The 23775-nt window shown below is 37.5% G+C and overlaps 1 protein-coding gene across 1 annotated transcript in view; it reads right to left on the bottom strand.

The window, feature by feature from the left end:
* Positions 1–972: 972 nt before the first annotated feature.
* Positions 973–23775, bottom strand: part of LOC128684945 (protein FAM91A1) — a 45297-nt gene continuing 22494 nt past the window's right edge. The window contains exons 10-17 of the mRNA XM_053771318.2: positions 23565–23762; positions 23209–23372; positions 22528–22676; positions 21405–21465; positions 20231–20630; positions 13846–14001; positions 11272–11341; positions 973–8914 (exon numbers count right to left, since the gene is read on the bottom strand). Of these exons, the coding sequence (XP_053627293.1) occupies positions 8789–8914; positions 11272–11341; positions 13846–14001; positions 20231–20630; positions 21405–21465; positions 22528–22676; positions 23209–23372; positions 23565–23762 (1324 nt within the window). The 3' untranslated portion in view covers positions 973–8788. The remainder of the gene's footprint in view (positions 8915–11271; positions 11342–13845; positions 14002–20230; positions 20631–21404; positions 21466–22527; positions 22677–23208; positions 23373–23564; positions 23763–23775) is intronic.

Below are 23775 nucleotides of genomic sequence, written 5' to 3'. Positions count from 1 at the left end.
ATATGAGAGAATGGGTCTGTGCAGTGAGTGTGCACAGTATAAAAAAAACCTGCCCTATGCAGTGCACGATGGAGAAAAGCAAAACTGATAGTGTGTTTGGTTTAATATACCAACTTTGAGGAGTTTTTTTATTTTTATGGCTTTATTTGCTGCTGCTTGGTATCTTTTGTTCTTTATAATATAATTGATATCTTTTGATAGAATGGAAGATATACTACTGATTTAGATAACTGTAGGTGGCTTCAGGACTATAAGTAGCTTGAAATTGCTCAAATAGAAATATTCGATTTTTGCCAATTTTCCTTAGGATGAGCAAGGGTCTTACCTCTTAAACCCCCAGGTCTGTTTGATGAGTTTTTACCAGGTTTGATTCAATTACTGGGATGCCTTAAACAGTGGCCAATCATTCCTGGCTATACATATTTTATTATCTGAGAAGTAGGGTGAATTTTCAAATTTTTGTGATGAATTCAAGTGTAATAATATAGGAGAGGCCTGGGGACATGATTAATGAACAGAGAAAGTGTTGTTTTAGTGCCTGGAATGTCTTCAGTATTTATTTTGTACTTTTTTCAAGTGAATTTTTTCATTTTTTGTAAAATTGATTAAATTACCAAGCTCTGTGCATCTTACAGGGTAGTTCTGTTAGATGAATGGGCGGTGTCTTGTGCTCAGTTGATAGAATGGAAGGAATATTAGTAAAATAGCTAAGAATTTGGTTGAACCGAACAGTGAAACTGGCTTAACTCTTTGAGGGTCAGGCTCTGGCTTTGAAGCCAGAGTCGATTCTGTAGTTCTACACCATGAGCTCAGCTCACTCAGTTAAGCTGTGAGTGGTTAATTTGGGCCTAGATATGAGAGAATGGGTCTATGCAGTAAGTGTACACCATATAAAAAAATTCCTGCAGCAAGCAATACATGATGGTAAAAAACTGTGACCATTTTTTGGTTTAAAACAGCAACTTTGAGGTGTATTTTTTATGGTTTTTATTGTTGTATTCTTGGTCTTATAGAATGGAAGATATTTACAGAAATAGAGATGGTTTTCATTTGTTTCATGACTGAAAGTAGCTTCAAATTTTGCTCAAAGTAGCAATTTGTTTGATTTTTGCCAATATTCCAGAGTGCACAAATTATATCACTCATTCAGTACATGTTCAACTGGTGGGTCTAATATGCATCCACAAATATGCCGACATAATTTATATAATTTTTACAATAATGCAGTAGTCTGCATAACAGTAAATCTTTTATTTTTTGCATGAAAAACTGAAAATGGAAAGCAAGCGTAATATAGGAGAGGCCTGAGAACACGATTAATGAACAGAGGAAATGTTTTAATGCCAGGAATGTCTAAATTGTTTATTCTGGACTTATTTTGAAATTGGCAGTTTTTTAATTTTGTGTGAAATTGGCAAAATTACCAATTTCTGATCACTTTATTGGGTAGTTGAAATGGGTTAATGGGCAATTTCATGTACTCAGTCAATAGAATAGAAGGAATACAAACAAATTAGCTATTATTATTATTATAATAAAAAAGAAGCACTAAGCCACAAGGACTATACAGCACAAATTAGCTATGAGTCTGGTTGACTGGAACATTAGAATTGGCCAAAAATAGGGCTCAAATTTAATAAAATCGCCAAGACTGCTAACTTTGCAAGAGTGTAATTCCTTAGGTTTTCCATCAACTTTCACACTTTTGGTTTCATTACCTTTGGAAAAAGATTGTCATAAAAAATGTTTTTTTTTTTTAAATTCTCCAACATTGAGAGTAAGTTTCAGATCAGGGGTTCTAACACTCAGAGGGTTAAAATAGGACTTGGTGGCCAAAATCGCTGATGCTTAAATTGTACCCAAACCGTTTACTTTATACCTTGTTCAACCTTTGGACGAAGACCTACTTCGACTAGTGGATGGTACCACTATGACCCCGCCTCCGCCTGCTTCACCTCACCTCACTACAGTATATAAGCCACGTCTACGGCCCTATGCTGTACATTCTACAAGATTGATGGACTGAACACATCGACTCCAGGCTGAGGGACTGATTACCTCATACTCCTCCTCTCCTTACGCCTTCCTCTTTGTATTGGACTGATGAAGCCACTGTGTGGCGAAACGTTTCCTGAATAAAGATTCCCATATGCTGCATAAGTGTCTCAATCTTCTACTTTATACCTCTTTAATTCCCTAAGTTTTTCATGAGATTTCATACTTTTGAACTTTTGATGTTATTACCCAAACTAAAAGATTCTCTGTGGTTTAGCGCTTTTTTATTATTATAATAAAAAAAGATTCTCTACCATTTCAGATTTTTTTTAAATGCCAATGCTCTGAGCACTTTAATTTCAGGGCTTCCAAGTGAAAGGGTTAATACTACTGAAGTGCTGTATGGCCCTTTGAGGTTTAGTACTTAATTTAATCATTATCATCTTAATACTAGTGAGGATGTCATCTTTGCTGCTCCAGTACACTTATTCTAACTGTCCTCCTTGCTTAAAGTCCAACCTTTCATGCACACACACTGACTTTTTTTTTTTTAGCAGAAACTAACTTATTGCACCAACTGTGATTTTAATTTTAATTTTTTTTGCACTCCTCACTAACCCCTGCCCTTCACTCCCTCACCTTGCACATTCCTCCTTTCATACATCCCTACCTGCAATGCTGTATGATCCCTTTGGGTTTAGCACTTGCTTTGATTATTATTATTAGTATACTAGTGAATGGTTCTTGATTCAAAGAACTGGACTTGTCCTCCCCTTCTTGGATTGACCCTGAATGCCTAGTTCCCCCAGGCACTGTATAACCCCTATGGTTTTAGCAGTCTCCCACAAATGTTATAATGTTGATCCTTCATAAATTATCAAATTAAGAGCTAAATCTGTATGAGTCATACAGTGCTGTGGGCACAGGTGTGATGGGCAGGAGTTAATGTAGGTGCAAAATTGAAGACATGCTGCAATGGCTTAGTTTCTTTTTCAAAACCATCAAGTCTTGAAAGTTGGACTCTGTGAGGTGTAAGTTTGTTAGTCCTCATCCATTAGACATGTGCAACTCTTGGGTATCTTTATTGAGGAAATGTTTCGCCACACAGTGGCTTCATCAGTCCATACACACGAGAAGCTAGAAGAACAGTAGGGTGTCAGATGTCAGAGGTGAATTCTGCATACTCTGATAGAACAGTTAATTAGGTTATGGAACACTGACAGTAATTGCCGAGATGTGGCAAATGCTTCTCCATACAATACATATTTGTAGGGAAGCAGATTGATTCATAATTGTGCAAATGTAGCTTCCCAAACCTAAAATATGGTAATAGGATAGCCAGAAACCCAAGTGTGGTTTGACAGAAAATGACTTGTGTGTTAACTCAGACCATTGTTGCTGTTGGCAGTTTCACGGCTAGCGAGAGAATCATCGTCTTTCAACAAACCGGCCGTATCCCACTGAGGTAGGGTGGCCCAAAAACAAAAACAAAAACTTCTCTTTTTAAATTTAGTAATATATATATAGGAGTTACTAGCCCCTTGCTTGGTGAAGGAATATTTGGAAAAAATAAATGTCCAAGAAATGAATATCTTCCCTGAGGGGAAACTCGTAACTTGTGAATAGCTGACTGAACATGTCTAGATACCTGCCAAAAAAAAAAAAATGCTTGTTAGAAATGTGGCATAATAGATGTGCTTGTAATGCTAGAGAAATCTTAAAGCACAAAAGACTACATTAGGGCCCTGATTATATAGGTTAGGTTCCAGGCTACAGCTGTAAGGTGAAACAGCCTTTTTCCTTTTTCAAATACACACACAAGCTTGATAACATGTTTACACTATCATATATTAAGTGAACAACAGAGCCAGGCCTAAAATAATGCATACGCAGTATGTACATTACTTACCTTACAATATTTTCGTCTTTAGCTTATAGTGAGTGGTGATTATATTTATTATAGGAAGTCTGAATAAATGAAGAATGGGTGAAACTGAAAACCAATGCATTAGCAAAATGCCATAAAGTGAAGCACCATAAAGCAGGGCCCACCTGTACTGTATTCAAAAATATTAAAGTTGTCAAGATAAGAGTACACTGACAGCTATCATTCATATGATCTGCTTACAGTAGTTTGACATAATTAAGGATGAATAACCTAGGGGTTGTCACAATACTGGTGAACGTTTCTTGATCCAAGGAGATGTTTATTTTTCCATTCCTATTGCCAGTTTGACCCCAATAGGTATAGCACTTCCCTATTATTATACTAGTAGTGTTGTATGACCCTCATGGGTTTAGCACTTGGTTATGATCATAATAATTAGGATGACCATGCAGCAATCTTTCAGATTGCTACCAGAGAAAAAACAATTGAATATGCAAGAAAATCTAATGTGATCTCTACTTAGCATGACAAGCACATGCCATAGACATTTAATTATAATGTTTTTACTAAGCACATAGTTTTAATTAGATTCAAGTCCATGAAATATCATAGTGATGACGGCAGAAAACGTGGTACGTGCTCCCTTTTCTAAACTAGTGGCAAAGGTACAATAAATAACCTAAACAAGTTTAGTACTTTCAGTAATAATCAATGGGAAATGCAGCCTGGGGAGCAGCAGCAGCAGCACAGCTGCCTCATGAACAAAGGTCCTGGTTAGGGAAAGACATGGAGAAGTCTCCTTACCCACTTTTCACCTTGCAGTAAATTTACAGTTGGCTACAGCCTTTCACAATACCGAAACATCACCCTTTCAAGTATGTATAACATTTTCTTGTGACGATAATACTATAACTGAAAAAAATTCTTCCTAATTAAGGTTACTGTCAGGTTTAGACTTTATTGGACACTAACTGTCCCCAGACTCCTCTACTTTTGTTGTTATTCTTCCTTCATTCCCTTGCAATGTTTCATTAACTGATCTGTTTTTCCACAATCTAGTATTAATTTCCTGACAGGTAATAAGCACACCTTTAGCTGTATGACCCTTTCAGGTTTAGTTATTAAATTTGATAATAATAATAATAATGTAAGAATTCTTTTTTTTTCTCAATCTCTTTATCCCTGTTTACCACCAAGAGTTCTCTCCTACTTGACCCCTCAAGGGAGATTTCTTTATTGCCAGTGAGGGTCACTTGATTCAAGGAATATGACCTTATCTCTCCTTGGATCAATTGTAATTGCCTCTCATTCCCCAAGATGCTGTTTTCCCCTTACAGGTTTAGAGCTCCTTCCAAGAATAAAATAATAATGCTACCGTTATAAAGTGGTCTACCTGGAGAACATTTGGCCTGGTCCCAGACCAGGCCTGGAGAGTACTTGCCCTGGTCTCTGACCAGGCCAAACTTTAAAATGACCACAAATTCTCTCAGCATTTTTCCATGACAGTCAAACCTTTATGGTTGATAACACTTAATTAAACATGTAATAACAAAGTAAAATACTGTATTGATCTCTGAACATTTTCTTTGCTAAAGATTTAATGCACTAAACCCACAAGGGTTTAGCACTTATGTGAATTAAAATAAGTATTAATAGTAAAAATAATATATATGAAGCTCTGATATATACAAAACAATATATTAAGAGAATGGAACTACTGTATATAAATCACAGAAGAATAATGTATAGGTACCAGGAAGGTAGAATGTATTATTAATTACTAAGGAAAAACAAGGAACTGGCTTTACAATGTGACTTTCATTCAATGCTTAATGATATGTAATATGTCTCTATTATATCCACCTCTAAGTTTTTAAACATTATCTTAATTTACACCACAATTTGCATAGAAGTTAATTATATAAAGGGGTACTTTATATTAAATTCTGTTGAATATTTTATTTTTTAACAGAAAATAATTAAAAAATGTTCAATCACACTTGTAATATTTTCATTATATTACTTCTTTTTACTACTAAGTGATTTTTTTTAACACTATGACCATCTACCACAAAGGTAGGATGAGCCAACAAAGAAACACTTTCATTCACTTATTCAGTCACTGTCTTGCCAGAAGCATGCTGACATTACAATTCCAATGCTACTCCAAACTGCAACATCCCCACCCTTCCTTCAGAGTGCAGATACTATACTTCCCATTACCCCTCCTTCAGAGTGCAGATACTATACTTCCCATTACCCCTCCTTCAGAGTGCAGATACTATACTTCCCATTACCCCTCCTTCAGAGTGCAGATACTATACTTCCCATTACCCCTCCTTCAGAGTGCAGATACTATACTTCCCATTACCCCTCCTTCAGAGTGCAGATACTATACTTCCCATTACCCCTCCTTCAGAGTGCAGATACTATACTTCCCATTACCCCTCCTTCAGAGTGCAGATACTATACTTCCCATTACCCCTCCTTCAGAGTGCAGATACTATACTTCCCATTACCCCTCCTTCAGAGTGCAGATACTATACTTCCCATTACCCCTCCTTCAGAGTGCAGATACTATACTTCCCATTACCCCTCCTTCAGAGTGCAGATACTATACTTCCCATTACCCCTCCTTCAGAGTGCAATACTATACTTCCCATTACCCCTCCTTCAGAGTGCAGATACTATACTTCCCATTACCCCTCCTTCAGAGTGCAGATACTATACTTCCCATTACCCCTCCTTCAGAGTGCAGATACTATACTTCCCATTACCCCTCCTTCAGAGTGCAGATACTATACTTCCCATTACCCCTCCTTCAGAGTGCAGGTACTATACTTCCCATTACCCCTCCTTCAGAGTGCAGATACTATACTTCCCAGTACCCCTCCTTCAGAGTGCAGATACTATACTTCCCAGTACCCCTCCTTCAGAGTGCAGATACTATACTTCCCAGTACCCCTCCTTCAGAGTGCAGGTACTATACTTCCCGCCTCCAGGACCTGAGTCCAGCTAACCGGTTTCCATGTTTGCCAGACTTGAGTCCTGGAGGTGGGAAGTACAGTGCCTACACTCTGAAGGAGTGGAGGTATTATGGTTTGGAGGGTCATCTGAACTGTAATATTGATTGAATGAGTGACAATGAAAATGTTGTCTTTGTTGGGTCACTCTACCTTGATAGGAAATAGCTGGTGTGTTAAAAACATAACTAGTATCAATTATATAGTAAAAATTCAACTACAGTGCATTATTTTTTATGTACCTGAAAGTGATTGCCTCTTGCTGAACACCCAACTACACAAGATACTGGTGCCAAATGACCCATACAGGTTCAGCACTTTTTTTTTTTTTGTGATAATAATAATGTCACTGTGTAGACCAGTGTACAGTATAAGGTTAATATTTTCAGATCTTTGTTTAAATCTTGATAGAACTAGTTTTAAGCAGTTATGCTTTGTTAAATAAAATCTTGTTCTTTCAAGAGTCATTCAGTAAGATCCACTTCAATATTGCTGAATGACTTGCATGGGTTTAGCTTTTATTTTACATGAAAATAATAAAAGCCACTCTAAAAGCAATAAATGAACACCAAAGTAACAATGGAATGTAAAAATACACAACACAGAAAATTTCAGTTTGCCAGAGTGGACAGAAATGTAAAAACCCATAATACCTAGAGAATGTCGATTGCAAGTATCTCGTTTTTGGTCAGAGAATGTAGCCAATGTAAAAGATTTGAAATGAAGATGAAATATATATTGAGATGAACAGGTACATCATACATAAATGTGTACCTTTGTATATGACATTATTATGCTATGTAACAAAAGTGGATGAATACTGTAAGATACAAATTAATAAACACTTGCCAATGTTGAGAGAAAACCTGCAAATTGACAATAAAACACACAAGAGAATGACTATCATTCAACATTCAACTGAGATTCTCATCAGTATTATGCTGAGGAGAACATAAGGTGGAGCTCAAAATACTGTATACAGATGGACTTCAAAATACTGTATACAACCAATTTCTTTGCTGCAATTTAGTGTCATATGGATTTTCTCTCAACATATACACATCAGTACAGTATAAACACAATTATGGCAACTGTGCGAGAGGGTGTGAAGATGTATTTTCAGCCCTTATTAGGTGAGTGTGTTGTGTATGGGTAGTCAAAGATGTATTTGGCAAATATAAATAGTCTGAGATAAAGGACTCAAATACAAAGTTGCATTGTGAGAAGCCTTATTCAAATTAAAAAAAAAAAAATACAAATGAGGCAAAATATACTACTTTAAAAAAAATAATAAACACATTTAAACACACTTATACTGCATATAGGAATACCATATATTGAAACATATAATGATGAACTGAACAATCTTACAATATGTCTCAGACTTAAACATCAATTCTACCTCATTTACATAGCAGTCTCTATCATACAAATATTTAACCTAAAGCCATCAGCTATTCTCATGCTATTGTCTTTCTAACAATTACAAAATTTATTTTAAACCATAATATATTATGGTACCATCTGATATCAAATCCATGAAAAGATCTTTTTAAACAAGTTTGTGCTTATTATATAACTAAGAAATTATTTGAATATCAATACTGTACAAATGTTTGCATATTTTATTTTATCATTTATAATCTGCATTTTATCACTGGGTTATTAAGAGTCAAAATAGACACCACTGTCCATTTCACACCTTAAAATGGCTACAGTATTCACTAAGTGTTTAGACACAAACTTAAAGAAAAGCATTTTCATGAACTTGCAATTTTAAAAAAAAATCACTATCATTCTTTATGCTGTACTCGAATGTATATCTTATGTTCACATTTGATCACACCAGTTTATGTAAGTAAAAATTGTAGATAAAGAGTTATCAGGAGCCTTCCCAAGGGCTGAGTCGTCCCTGGGCAAACAATAAAGGCGTGGTGGGCAGGGGTAAGTTTGATGCTCCTTCCCGGCAGCTGCCGCGCTGCTGAACCTCTATACACACCCCTTGGGCCTGATGGAAAATATTATGATTTAGCTTTCATTTTCAAGATGTGTCATGCTTTTCAGACAACATTAAACATTTATTAAACAGGCCAATTGCCCTAAAAGGCCTTGTCAAAAAACTGAATTTAAGAATTAATTTATAAATATTTTTGTAAATTTTACATGAAAATTAACTTAGCAACCTTACCTAACCTTCTTAAAATTAACATAATATAATTTTGCTTAATCCTTTTCAGCTTATCTTATGCCAAACTAATTTTAATAAGTACTGTGTTTTGTCAACAACGAAATCAGTATATTAATTTTGCAATATACAGACACTGTCACAGTTATGACAATTTATTTTTATATTCTTCTTGTTCAGCAAAACAACTGTTGCTTTATAATCCAAGATTGCACACTCTGCTTAAAACCCACAACATATCCATTTTATGAAAGAAAAGCTGAGTTAGCAAATAGTGATAAAAAAAAAAGACAATCAACAAAGAAACGTTTTATTAACATAGGTTTTCACCTACTTGGGACTTTATTTACTTACTTTATTTATTACAGTATATGGAATACATAAAAATAATAATGTATAAAACACATGGGGAGTAGAGGTGCTACTAGGTCAGGTCAGGTACTACCAGATCAAGTCAGGTCCCACCAGGATAAATGCCATTACAAGCGAGGTCAAGTGACACTGGGTGGAGGTGAGGTCAAAGGGTATTTTGTGCTTAATACGGTCGTTCAAGATTATCTGTACAATAGGTTTAGACAAAATGTACATCCCACTGTTTTGTTTTAGTGTTGGCAAGGTGGATGGTGTCAGCCTTTAGACACTTGTGTTAGGTCCTGTTGTTTTCTTTATAAACAAGAAGTCAGCGCTGTATAGCCCTTGTGGCTTAGCGCTTCTTTTTGATTATAATAATAATAATTTGTAAACAAGAACACAGGCACAGCAGGAGTCTACAGTGTACCTTGTAGTGATTGTGATCACTTTTACATAGGAGAGACGGCAAGGGATTTAGATACTGGACTTAAAGAACACTGACATGAATGGATGAGACAATACATGCATGATGTACCACAGCACATATTCATACATCATGGAATGGAAACAAGCACATCATCTTTACAAAGAAAACAATTAAATGCAGGTTTCTTCAGGCTGACACCAGCTACTTTAGCAACACCATAGTACAAAATAGGAATTCACATTTTATTTAAACCCACTGCAAAGATAATCTGGAATCGACATACTGAACACAAGATACCATAACATGATCCTTCAACCTGATCTCTTCCTTGACATCACTTGACCTCATTTATAATGGCACCTGACCTCCTCCCCATATGCTTTCTATACCACTGTTTTTATGTATTCCATATACAATACTTGATAAAGCTTCAGCAGTTGGAACATTGTGTAAATAGTTTCTTTGATGAAAGTGTCATTTTACTACCACATACATTTTAACAAGACAGAAGATAATATATACGTAAAACAAAATATTCTAAAATAAAATAAAAACCACAACAGATTCATTTTTTAATACACGAGCTGTCTCCCACCAAGGTAGGGTGACCCGAAAAAGAAACTTTCACCATCATTCACCCTATCACTGTTTTCCCAGCGGTGCACTGACATAACAATTCAGATGCCCCTCCAAACTGCAAACATCCCCACCCCTCCTTCAGAGTGCAGGGACTGTACTTCCCACTACCAAGACTCAAGCACTGTCAGATAAACTGTACTGAGGAAAATAAAAAAAAATGTAAAGTATGAGTAGAAAACCAAGAAACTTGTGATAGTAAAGAAGGTTCCACATAATCAGGAGTGACTAAACCTGTAACACAGTAATAGAGCATTCAGCTCACAACTGAAAGGACCCAAATTTGATTCCGGGATGGGGATATACATATGGAACAAGTCTCCTTACATCTGATGCAGTATGTACTTGGGTGTTAGTCACTGTTTTTGGATGGTATATTGGGGAAGAGGGTGGTAGCATGCCTTTATGCCAGGCTTTTACATAAGCTGATGTGAGATAACAGGTCTGACAGTGTAAATTGAAATGTATAAAAAAACTGTTTACTGTATTAGCTATTAAACAAACTGTGACTATAGATAGAATACTGTAAATTAATGAGTTAATTGGGGTGAAAATGCAAATACTGGTAGCTAATGATTTCACAACCAATACCAAGCAAGGTGAAAGCCTAATTGTTTAAGTGCATTCATATACAGTATTTATGCATATTGTGATCATAGTGTATTCGTTTCTCAGTTACTATTACTCGTACTACAAATAACTGAATGTATCGAAGATGTAGTTGGGATTCACTGAGATAAAAATTAAAGTTTTGAGAAATTCTCACCTTATTACCACTAATGAACTCCCTCAGTTTGTGGATGAGAATCCTGTTGGATGCACTGAACTTTTCAACACTGAAAAAAACATCTATGTTTAGAAACTTTAAATGAGAAAAGATGCAGATTATAATGCTGGGAAAAATAATTAAATGGCAATTATTTAAAGATCTGGCAACAAGGAAAACTTTAAAATATAGTTATGCAATTTCTTTATATGCTGTATTAGTTTTGTACCAAAACTAACACAGGAGCCTAAAAAGAACAAGACACAATACTATGACGAATAATACACAACAACATGAATCAACCTAATTACGTATTAATATAATCATGGGTAAGGCAGCCGGGATTGATGGGATAAAGATAGAAATGTTAAAAGCAGGTGGGGATATAGTTTTGGAGTGGTTGGTGCAATTATTTAATAAATGTATGGAAGAGGGTAAGGTACCTAGGGATTGGCAGAGAGCATGCATAGTTCCTTTGTACAAAGGCAAAGGGGATAAAAGAGAGTGCAAAAATTATAGGGGGATAAGTCTGTTGAGTGTACCTGGTAAAGTGTATGGTAGAGTTATAATTGAAAGAATTAAGAGTAAGACGGAGAATAGGATAGCAGATGAACAAGGAGGCTTTAGGAAAGGTAGGGGGTGTGTGGACCAGGTGTTTACAGTGAAACATATAAGTGAACAGTATTTAGATAAGGCTAAAGAGGTCTTTGTGGCATTTATGGATTTGGAAAAGGCGTATGACAGGGTGGATAGGGGGGCAATGTGGCAGATGTTGCAAGTGTATGGTGTAGGAGGTAGGTTACTGAAAGCAGTGAAGAGTTTTTACGAGGATAGTGAGGCTCAAGTTAGAGTATGTAGGAAAGAGGGAAATTTTTTCCCAGTAAAAGTAGGCCTTAGACAAGGATGTGTGATGTCACCGTGGTTGTTTAATATATTTATAGATGGGGTTGTAAGAGAAGTAAATGCGAGGGTCTTGGCAAGAGGCGTGGAGTTAAAAGATAAAGAATCACACACAAAGTGGGAGTTGTCACAGCTGCTCTTTGCTGATGACACTGTGCTCTTGGGAGATTCTGAAGAGAAGTTGCAGAGATTGGTGGATGAATTTGGTAGGGTGTGCAAAAGAAGAAAATTAAAGGTGAATACAGGAAAGAGTAAGGTTATGAGGATAACAAAAAGATTAGGTGATGAAAGATTGAATATCAGATTGGAGGGAGAGAGTATGGAGGAGGTGAACGTATTCAGATATTTGGGAGTGGACGTGTCAGCGGATGGGTCTATGAAAGATGAGGTGAATCATAGAATTGATGAGGGAAAAAGAGTGAGTGGTGCACTTAGGAGTCTGTGGAGACAAAGAACTTTGTCCTTGGAGGCAAAGAGGGGAATGTATGAGAGTATAGTTTTACCAACGCTCTTATATGGGTGTGAAGCGTGGGTGATGAATGTTGCAGCGAGGAGAAGGCTGGAGGCAGTGGAGATGTCATGTCTGAGGGCAATGTGTGGTGTGAATATAATGCAGAGAATTCGTAGTTTGGAAGTTAGGAGGAGGTGCGGGATTACCAAAATTGTTGTCCAGAGGGCTGAGGAAGGGTTGTTGAGGTGGTTCGGACATGTAGAGAGAATGGAGCGAAACAGAATGACTTCAAGAGTGTATCAGTCTGTAGTGGAAGGAAGGCGGGGTAGGGGTCGGCCTAGGAAGGGTTGGAGGGAGGGGGTAAAGGAGGTTTTGTGTGCGAGGGGCTTGGACTTCCAGCAGGCATGCGTGAGCGTGTTTGATAGGAGTGAATGGAGACAAATGGTTTTTAATACTTGACGTGCTGTTGGAGTGTGAGCAAAGTAACATTTATGAAGGGATTCAGGGAAACCGGCAGGCCGGACTTGAGTCCTGGAGATGGGAAGTACAGTGCCTGCACTCTGAAGGAGGGGTGTTAATGTTGCAGTTTAAAAACTGTAGTGTAAAGCACCCTTCTGGCAAGACAGTGATGGAGTGAATGATGGTGAAAGTTTTTCTTTTTCGGGCCACCCTGCCTTGATGGGAATCGGCCGGTGTGATAATAAAAAAAAAAATAATCATGGGGGAGCACTAAACCCGTAGGATTATACAGAGCCTGTGGAGAAGGGATGGAAGGTATTCAGGCTCAATGCAGGGAACCAGAGCACAGATCCAATTCCCTAGATCAAGAGCCCCTCACCAGCATCAAGGAACTTCCTTTGAGGGGTCAACCTTACTAAAATTTACATAGTGTAAAAAATTTTAATAGCTTAACCTTTCCAAGAATTTGCATACTGATGTTTCTTGGGGAGAAAGAGGAAAGGGCAGTGACTATTCTAGTGATCTGGAAATAGTAATATGCACAAAAATATGACACATGCCTATGATTCTGGCACTTTTAATTTTATTTCCATGACACGTGGAAATAAATGGCAAATATCTGACTTTTACTATTGATTGTGAATTAAAAAACTGGTCTTGCCGTATCAACTATGTGAGACATAACAAGTTTAAATCATTACTTAACACCACCATTCGCTTTCTACTAGTACCAGTCCATCTGCATGGAATCTGTTATTACATACCTTTCTGGACTGAATATTTTGTGAGAGATAATCTTGTCTGAGACCTGCTGGTTGAGGGAAGCATCAAAGAGAGGAAGACCAAAGTGACACTCCAGCAGGTACCACTGATCCATGGAAGGTTCACCTAGAGGCAGTGTCATGCTCTCACGCCCACACCTGAATAAAAAATAGAAAAATTATAATATACTTGTTACAGTATATCATAAATAAGTTATAATAAAATTACTTCCTAAGCAGAATACCAGGCAACATTAGCTTGATACTGACTATGACAAGAAAAAGTGCATTGATTCTGGTGAAGGGCTATTAATCCAAAGAATTTGAGTTACCTTTCCTTCTGTTGATCAGAGGTGATTACCTCTTATTTCCCAGGTGCTACATGACCCCTATGGGTTTAACACTTCCCTATGGCTAGCTCTAAATGTACAGTGATTATTTAACCCCTTCAGGGTCCAAGGCCCAAATCTGAAGTGGTGCCCCAGTGTCCAAGAATTTTCAAAAAAAATTTTGTTATTTTTTTCTTATGAAATGGTAGAGAATCTTTTTGTGAAGGTAATAAAACAAAAAGTACGAAATTTGATGGAAAATTGACGAAATTATGCTCTCGCGAATTTTGATGTGTCAGCGATATTTACGAATCAGCGATTTTGCCGACTTTGACTCCCATTTTAGGCCAACTACATTACTCCAGTCAACCAAATTCTTAGCTATTTCACTAGTATTACTTCTATTCTATCGATTGAGCACAAGAAATCGCCAAGTCAACTGTTTCAACTACAAATTAAAGTGATCGGAAATTGTCAATTTGGCCAATTTCACACAAAGTTCAAAATATTCCAATTTCAAAATAGGGTCCAGAATAAACAATGTAGGTATTCCTGGAACTAAACTAACATTTCCTCTGTTCATTAGTTATGTTTTGAGGCTTTACAAATAAATTCCGTTTTGATTTTTTATTCACATAATGAATTTTTATTCACACCAAAAAATAGAAGATTTACTGTTATGCAATACTGTAATAATTGTATAAATATCATCACCATATTTGTGAATGCATATTAGACCCACCAGCTGCTGTGTATTAGACGTGTGAGGTCGTTTGTTTACTCTTGAATATCGGCAAAAATTTAACATTTCTGCTACTTTAAGCTCAGTTTCAAGCCATTTCCAGTGCTAAAACCAATCAAAATCATCTCTATTTCTGTAATATGTCTTCCATTCTATCAAATGAGACCAAGAAATCGCAAATACAACTATAAAAAACATACGAAAAAACATTCCAAAGTCGCTGTTTTATCGAAAAATCATGATTTCAGTTTTTTTCTCTCATTATACACAGTGTGCTGCAGGATCTGTTTTATGTGGTGCACACATACCACATAGCTGTATTCTCTCATATCTAGGCCCAAATGTACCACTCAGTTTATCAGAGTGAGCCGAGCTCATGACGTAGATCTACGGTTTGGACCCTGAACGTAAAGCCGTAGATCTACGGGACGGACCCTGAAAGGGTTAATATTCCTATTCACTGTAAAATCAAATTTTTTTTCTAGGGATAAGAAATGGTGCAATGATTAATGGTATATTTCAGTGATGACTTTTTTAACACATCAGCCATTTCCCAACGAAATGAAGACTGACTTCAATACACCATATTATTTACTGTTTTTTTTTTTTAACAAGTCGGCCGTTTCCCACCGAGGCAGGGTGACCCAAAAAGAAAGAAAATCCCCAAAAAGAAAATACTTTCATCATCATTCAACTTTTTCACCTCACTCACACATAATCACTGTTTTTGCAGAGGTGCTCAGAACACAACAGTTTAGAAGCATATATGTATAAAGATACACAACATATCCCTCCAAAATGTCAATATCCCGAACCCCTCCTTTAGAGTGCAGGTATTGTACTTCCCATTTCCACTACTCAAGTCCGGCTATATAAAAATAACAGGTTTCCCTGAATCCCTTCACTAAATATTACCCTGCTCACACTCCAACAGATTGTCAGGTCCCAAACACCATTCGTCTCCATTCACTCCTATCGAACACGCTCATGCACGCCTGCTGGAAGTTCAAGCCCCTCACCCACAAAACCTCCCTTACCCCTTCCTTCCAACCTTTTCGAGGATGACCTCTACCCTGCCTCCCTCCCCCTACAGATTTAAATGCTCTCCATGTCATTCTACTTTGATCCATTCTCTCTAAATGACCAAACCACCTCAACAACCCCTCTTCAGCCCTCTGACTAATACTTTTATTAACTCCACACCTTCTCCTAATTTCTACACTCCGAATTTTCTGCATAATATTTACACCACACATTGCCCTTAGGCAGGACATCTCCACTGCTTCCAACCGTCTCCTCGCTGCTGCATTCACAACCCAAGCTTCACACCCACATAAGTGTTGGTACTACTATACTTTCATACATTCCCTTCTTTGCCTCCATAGATAATGTTTTTTGTCTCTACATATACCTCAATAACCTCTTCTCCTGTATATATTACTAAATGTAAAAGGAGAAACTTTCGTTTTTCCTTTTGGGCTACCCCGCCTCGGTGGGATACGGCCGGTGTGTTGAAAGAAAGAAAGAAATATACCTCAATGCACCACTCATCTTTTTTCCCTCATCAATTCTATGATTAACCTCATCCTTCATAATCCATCCGCCGACACATCAACTCCCAAGTATCTGAAAACATTCACTTCTTCCATACCCCTTCTCCCCAATTTGGTATCTAATTTTTCTTTATCTAAATCATTTGATACCCTCATCACCTTACTCTTTTCTATGTTCACTTTCAACTTTCTACCTTTACACACACTCTCAAACTCGTCCACTAACCTTTGCAGTTTTTCTTTAGAATTTTCCATAAGCACAGTATCATCAGCAAAAAGCAACTGTGTCAATTCCCATTTTGTATTTGATTCCCCATAATTTAATCCCACCCCTCTCCCGAACACCCTAGCATTTACTTCTTTTACAACCCCATCTATAAATATATTAAACAACCATGGGTAGGCTCCAGGATGTACATGTTTATAGAGGGGCAACTGATATATCGGATCATTATTTAGTTGTAGCTACAGTTAGAGTAAGAGGTAGATGGGAAAAGAGGAATGTGGCAACAACAAGTAAGAGGGAGGTGAAAGTGTATAAACTAAGGGAGGAGCAAGTTCGGGTGAGATATAAGCGACTAAAGGTGGGCTAGTGCAAAGATGAGTAGTGGGGGGGTTGAAGAGGGTTGGAATAGTTTTAAAAATGCAGTATTAGAATGTGGGGCAGAAGTTTGTGGTTATAGGAGGGTGGGGGTAGGAGGAAAGAGGAGTGATTGGTGGAATGATGAAGTTAAGGGTGTGATAAAAGAGAAAAAGGTAGCTTATGAGAGGTTTTTACAAAGCAGAAGTGTTATAAGAAGAGCAGAGTATATGGAGAGTAAAAGAAAGGTAAAGAGAGTGGTGAGAGAGTGCAAAAGGAGAGCAGATGATAGAGTGGGAGAGGCACTGTCAAGAAATTTTAATGAAAAGAAGAAAAAATTTTGGAGTGAGTTAAACAAGTTAAGAAAGCCTAGGGAAAGTATGGATTTGTCAGTTAAAAACAGAGTAGGGGAGTTAGTAGATGGGGAGATGGAGGTATTAGGTAGATGGCGAGAATATTTTGAGGAACTTTTAAATGTTAAGGAAGAAAGAGAGGCAGTAATTTCATGCACTGGTCAGGGAGGTATACCATCTTTTAGGAGTGAAGAAGAGCAGAATGTAAGTATGGGGGAGGTACGCGAGCCATTACGTAGAATGAAAGGGGGTAAAGCAGCTGGAACTGATGGGATCATGACAGAAATGTTAAAAGCAGGGGGGGTTATATAGTGTTGGAGTGGTTGGTACTTTTGTTTAATAAATGTATGAAAGAGGGGAAGGTACCTAGGGATTGGCGGAGAGCATGTATAGTCCCTTTATATAAAGGGAAAGGGGACACGAGAGACTGTAAAAATTATAGAGGAATAAGTTTACTGAGTCTAGGTAGTAGGTTGGTAGACAGCAACCGCCCAGGGAGGTACTACCGTCCTGCCAAGTGAGTGTAAAACGAAAGCCTGTAATTGTTTTACATGATGATAGGAATGCTGGTGTCCTTTTTTCTGTCTCATGAACATGCAAGATTTCAGGTATGTCTTGCTACTTCTACTTACACTTAGGTCACACTACACAAACATGTACAAGTGTATATATACATACCCCTCTGGGTTTTCTTCTATTTTCTTTCTAGTTCTTGTTCTTGTTTATTTCCTCTTATCTCCATGGGGAAGTGGAACAGAATTCTTCCTCCGTAAGCCATGCGTGTTGTAAGAGGTGACTAAAATGCCGGGAGCAAGGGGCTAGTAACCCCTTCTCCTGTATATATTACTAAATTTGAAAGGAGAAACTTTCGTTTTTCCTTTTGGGTCACCCCGCCTCGGTGGGATACGGCCGGTGTGTTGAAAGAAAGAAAATAAGTTTACCGAGTATACAAGGAAAAGTGTACGGTAGGGTTATAAATGAAAGAATTAGAGGTAAGACAGAATGTAGGATTGCGGATGAGCAAGGAGGTTTCAGAGTGGGTAGGGGATGTGTAGATCAAGTGTTTACATTGAAGCATATATGTGAACAGTATTTAGATAAAGGTAGGGAAGTTTTTATTGCATTTATGGATTTAGAAAAGGCATATGATAGAGTGGATAGAGGAGCAATGTGGCAGATGTTGCAAGTATATGGAATAGGTGGTAAGTTATTAAATGCTGTAAAGAGTTTTTATGAGGATAGTGAGGCTCAGGTTAGGGTGTGTAGAAGAGAGGGAGACTACTTCCCGGTAAAAGTAGGTCTTAGACAGGAATGTGTAATGTCACCATGGTTGTTTAATATATTTGTAGATGGGGTTGTAAAGGAAGTAAATGCTAGGGTGTTCGGGAGAGGGGTGGGATTAAATTTTGGGGAATCAAATTCAAAATGGGAATTGACACAGTTACTTTTTGCTGATGATACTGTGCTTATGGGAGATTCTGAAGAAAAATTGCAAAGGTTAGTGGATGAGTTTGGGAATGTGTGCAAAGGTAGAAAGTTGAAAGTGAACTTAGAAAAGAGTAAGGTAATGAGGGTATCAAATGATTTAGATAAAGAAAAATTGGATATCAAATTGGGGAGGAGGAGTATGGAAGAAGTGAATGTTTTCAGATACTTGGGAGTTGACGTGTCGGCGGATGGATTTATGAAGGATGAGGTTAATCATAGAATTGATGAGGGAAAAAAGGTGAGTGGTGCGTTGAGGCATATTTGGAGTCAAAAAAATGTTATCTATGGAGGCAAAGAAGGGAATGTATGAAAGTATAGTAGTACCAACACTCTTATATGGGTGTGAAGCTTGGGTGGTAAATGCAGCAGTGAGGAGACGGTTGGAGGCAGTGGAGATGTCCTGTTTAAGGGCAATGTGTGGTGTAAATATTATGCAGAAAATTCGGTGTGTGGAAATTAGGAAAAGGTGTGGAGTTAATAAAAGTATTAGTCAGAGGGCAGAAGAGGGGTTGTTGAGGTGGTTTGGTCATTTAGAGAGAGAATGGATCAAAGTAGAATGACATGGAAAGCATATAAATCTATAGGGGAAGGAAGGAGGGGTAGGGGTCGTCCTTGAAAGGGATGGAGAGAGGGGGTAAAGGAGGCTTTGTGGGCAAGGGGCTTGGACTTCCAGCAGGCGTGCGTGAGCGTGTTAGATAGGAGTGAATGGAGACGAATGGTACTTGGGACCTGACGATCTGTTGGAGTGTGAGCAGGGTAATATTTAGTGAAGGGATTCAGGGAAACCAGTTATTTTCATATAGTCGGACTTGAGTCCTGGAAATGGGAAGTACAATGCCTGCACTTTAAAGGAGGGGTTTGGGATATTGGCAGTTTGGAGGGATATGTTGTGTATCTTTATATGTGTATGCTTCTAAACTGTTGTATTCTAAGCACCTCTGCAAAAACAGTGATAATGTGTGAGTGTGGTGAAAGTGTTGAATGATGATGAAAGTATTTTCTTTTTGGGGATTTTCTTTCTTTTTTGGGTCACCCTGCCTCGGTGGGAGATGGCCGACTTGTTGAAAAAAACAAAAAAAAAAAAAAACATGGTGACATTACACATCCCTGTCTAAGACCTACTTTTACTGGGTAGTAGTCTCCCTCTCTTCTACACACCCTAACCTGAGGCTCATTATCCTCGTAAAAACTTTACAGCATTTAGTAACTTACCACCTATTCCATATACCTGCAACAACTGCCAACATCTGAGAGTTATAATCATAAATTTGTTCTAATAACATTTTTGTCATTTTACTAAAGGAACCTCCTGTATGTTGTGAACAATGAAAGTGTTTCCTTACCTCTGAGCATCTGAATTTTCTGACTTGTCTAGCACAATAGAGGAGACATCCTCAAAGCTGACCACCTGAGGAATGGAAGAATTGCTTGTGTTCACAGCACTTGGTTCAGAGTGGTCAGAGCTGTTGGCAAAGGCGTTACATACAGTACCACTATCTGAGGCTTTACCAACAACATTCTTGTTACACCCTTCAATATTGTTGGTAGAGGAGTTAGCAATGAATGCTTTGTGGGGAGTGGTGGTGGTACCCTGAGGCATACCAGTGGTGATCTCTGCCGCAGTTAGTGAGGTCACACCTGGGGTGTCGATCGAGGGAAAAGCCACAAGTTTGATGAAGCCAAAAGTATGCTGCAAGTCCAGTTGTTTTGCCAAGACCTGTACAGCTGGATGATTTACAATTTCTGCAAGAAAAATGAGTCATATGCAGTACTTCAGCATTGCATATTATGCATATAGTATAAACAGCATAATAATATATCAAATCACAGAATGGGTGGAGCTTGCAGCCATGGCAGAAGAGTTCTAAAGCTCACAGCCCAATGTGCTAGCCGGTGGTAAGCACACTGAGTTCAAGCCACACCCATTCTGTACAATCATGTTATTACAGTTTCAAGTCTTGATTATGCATCAGTTTTCCTCTAACATTTCCATAATCACAGCTGTGTAGTAGAATAACAAGACAAAATTAAAAAAGGTATGAAATCTAACAAATTCTTAACAGTGCTCTGGTTGCAACAGAATGAAAATCCCCTCAGACTGAAAACCAAATTTAATAAAAACAGCATTATTGGAGTCACAAGATATGGTAACACACTAGGCAATGGATATCACAGAGTTTCAGGAATACAGATGAAAAATATACATCAGATGGAAGTCAAATGGGAGGCATGGTGGATCAAATGAAAAATGTTTAGGAAGGAAGAGGCAAGATGGTACACAGGTGCTTTTTGACAAAACAGTATGCGAGTACCTGAAAAACATTAATGAAAATCAAGCATTATACTATTATGTAGAAAGTGATGTGAATATCATCAAAATTAGAAAGAACGAACTTCAAGAACAGTAGAAAAGATCACAGTGGTTACAAGCGGTGAAGAGAGACAAGCTAAGGGGGAAGTACACTCTACAAAGAAAGTTGTGTCAATAAGACATCTAGCAAGATATCAACCACTTACTGCAATTTTCCAAGGGGAATGGAATATGCTGGATGCAGACATCATGATACCAACCATATGCCTGAAATAAAGATTCAAACAAAAATTCATTACAGAAATTTATTTAGTTAACCAAGTTGCTTTCATAAAAGAAGTAGAGGAAAAGTCCAGCTCCCTTCCCATCAAAGTTGAGTCATCTTTATGTGGCTGGTAGGGAAGGAAAGGGGTCTGTGGATTGTGCTTGGTGACTCCTAGTCTTTATGCCTAGATGAAGACTCCAGAATTTTTTATTTAAATAGCAAAACTAAATTTCATTACTTGTCATATTTTCAGCACTGTAAAAGCCCAATAGATTTAGCACTTTTTTTAGGAATAAAAATAAACATAAAAATCAATAAGAATTTTTTTTTTCATATTTTTACTTATAGTCATGACAAACATTCAAAATCTATATCCATTTTAATCTAAAAATGAAGACAATGATTTTCTGTTATTCCTATTTCACAGAAAGATGCACTGCAGTCTTCACTGACAAGAAAAAATGAATATTTTTCATGATCAAATAACCTTTACCTCACCAGCATTGAGCCGAGAACTTCTACAAAGGGTCAGTAACTTTGGCAAACCAAAATGATCTCAAATTCATGGTAGTGTCACTTTTATTTGTACTGGAAATGCAAAGCAACTTTTCAACTAGCCAATAAATTTTAGAAGAAACTAGATGTTTCAATCCAGTGGCCCATTAACAAGTCACAAGTGACAGGGAAAATGGGAAAGAATCAGAAGTCATGGAAAAGACACATATCTACAAAAACAAAGCCAAAGCTAAGATTTATGTTATAAAATGTGGTGGAAGGAGCTACTGTCTCACTCACAACCAGATATGTAATGATCCAGAACAACACTGAAAAGCTGTCTATATTCATTTCCAAGTTTTGGGTTAGTTGTGGCTAGTTCCAGCCACAATTTTCCTTCTTTAATCTTATGAATATTAAAGTCTGAAATATAAAATAACTGAACTACAGACAAGTAAATTTAAGCTACTGAAAAAAAAATATCTGAAAATATTCGTTTCCTAAATACTAAACACATTTAGTAGTAAGATCTATAATGTCATTAAGTAACACAGCAAATCACCACTAACCTGAATAAATACTGGTGAGTGCATAAGAGCTTCATTAACAGTGGTAAAGAGGGCAGCAAGTGGAACAACAGTTGGGTCATGGCCCCATGGTGTTACCAATACTTTTTCATATCCTACCAGACATTCAGGAAGCCGACGTAATCTCTCCCCTAATTAAGAAAAGTCAATATGAATATAGGTATATGTCTTACAGGTACCAAATAAAATAAAACAAGACATTTACTATGAATCATGCATAGATTCAGCAGTAATTATGAAATATTGTACATAAAATATATTTTTATGCATAAAAATAGAATCTGCAGAATTTTCGGTATACTACTGTACATTATATTCCAATTAATTTTCATAAATGTTTTCCTTTCGAGTTGAAGGAAGATTTTATTCACCATTTCCCACACATATATAAAAAAAGGAGAAAGCATTTTTTATTTATTTTGTCTACCCTCAGTTCTTTGTGAAATTTCTTAGATTCTGCTTCTTATCATTTTTAAAGCTCCCTTTTGCCTATTCTTAATTTTCATAAGGCTTTTGTCTCTTACTTGCCATGGACTTTGTTTGATGGGGTACTGTGTGATAATACAGACTGCATGTAATTAACTAGCATCATAATGACTACTGAAAAGAGACTGCAACAGGAACACAAACTAACAACACAAGTACATGGAGAATATGGCTTACCCTGAGGAAGCAGTAATGACGGAGGACCCGATCCCGTGATGTGATAAATGAAGAGCTTAAACCAGATGGAGTTAACCTCTGGAATAGCAGGACCAAAGTGAGGTGGAGTTTCCCCGTCAATGGCTGAGATCTCATAGCTTAGAGGTGCCATGGATACTAGGAATCTACGGAACATTATTTATCATAATGAGCATGGCAATGATTCTGGCAGTATTAACTAATAAAACTGCTGCACAATCCTTCTTTTATTATAAAAGTTTTTTAATGTCCATAAACCATTTTGAACTTTATAATCATAAACTGATATATCCACATGTACCTCCATACATTCATGATGATGTTCAACAAACACTCACTGGTAGTTCTTCTTTAGCAGACGAGCAGTTGTGGCAGGGTCAAGATTACTTAAGCTCTCCCAACGTATTAAATCTAGCGCATATGGGATATCTTGCACAGGAGAACACAGATCACGGTTGTGACGGAGGAATGTGACAGAGGTTCGGAGTGTGAGTGCGTGCTCAAAGTAACGTTGGGCTTCACCCTCAGAATCTGACCTGTCAATGGCGC

Source organism: Cherax quadricarinatus, chromosome 5 (assembly GCF_038502225.1).
Source record: "Cherax quadricarinatus isolate ZL_2023a chromosome 5, ASM3850222v1, whole genome shotgun sequence".
NCBI classification, from domain to species: domain Eukaryota; kingdom Metazoa; phylum Arthropoda; class Malacostraca; order Decapoda; family Parastacidae; genus Cherax; species Cherax quadricarinatus.
Note: the sequence above shows the minus strand (reverse complement) of the source record. Positions and strands in the feature narration are given on the sequence as shown.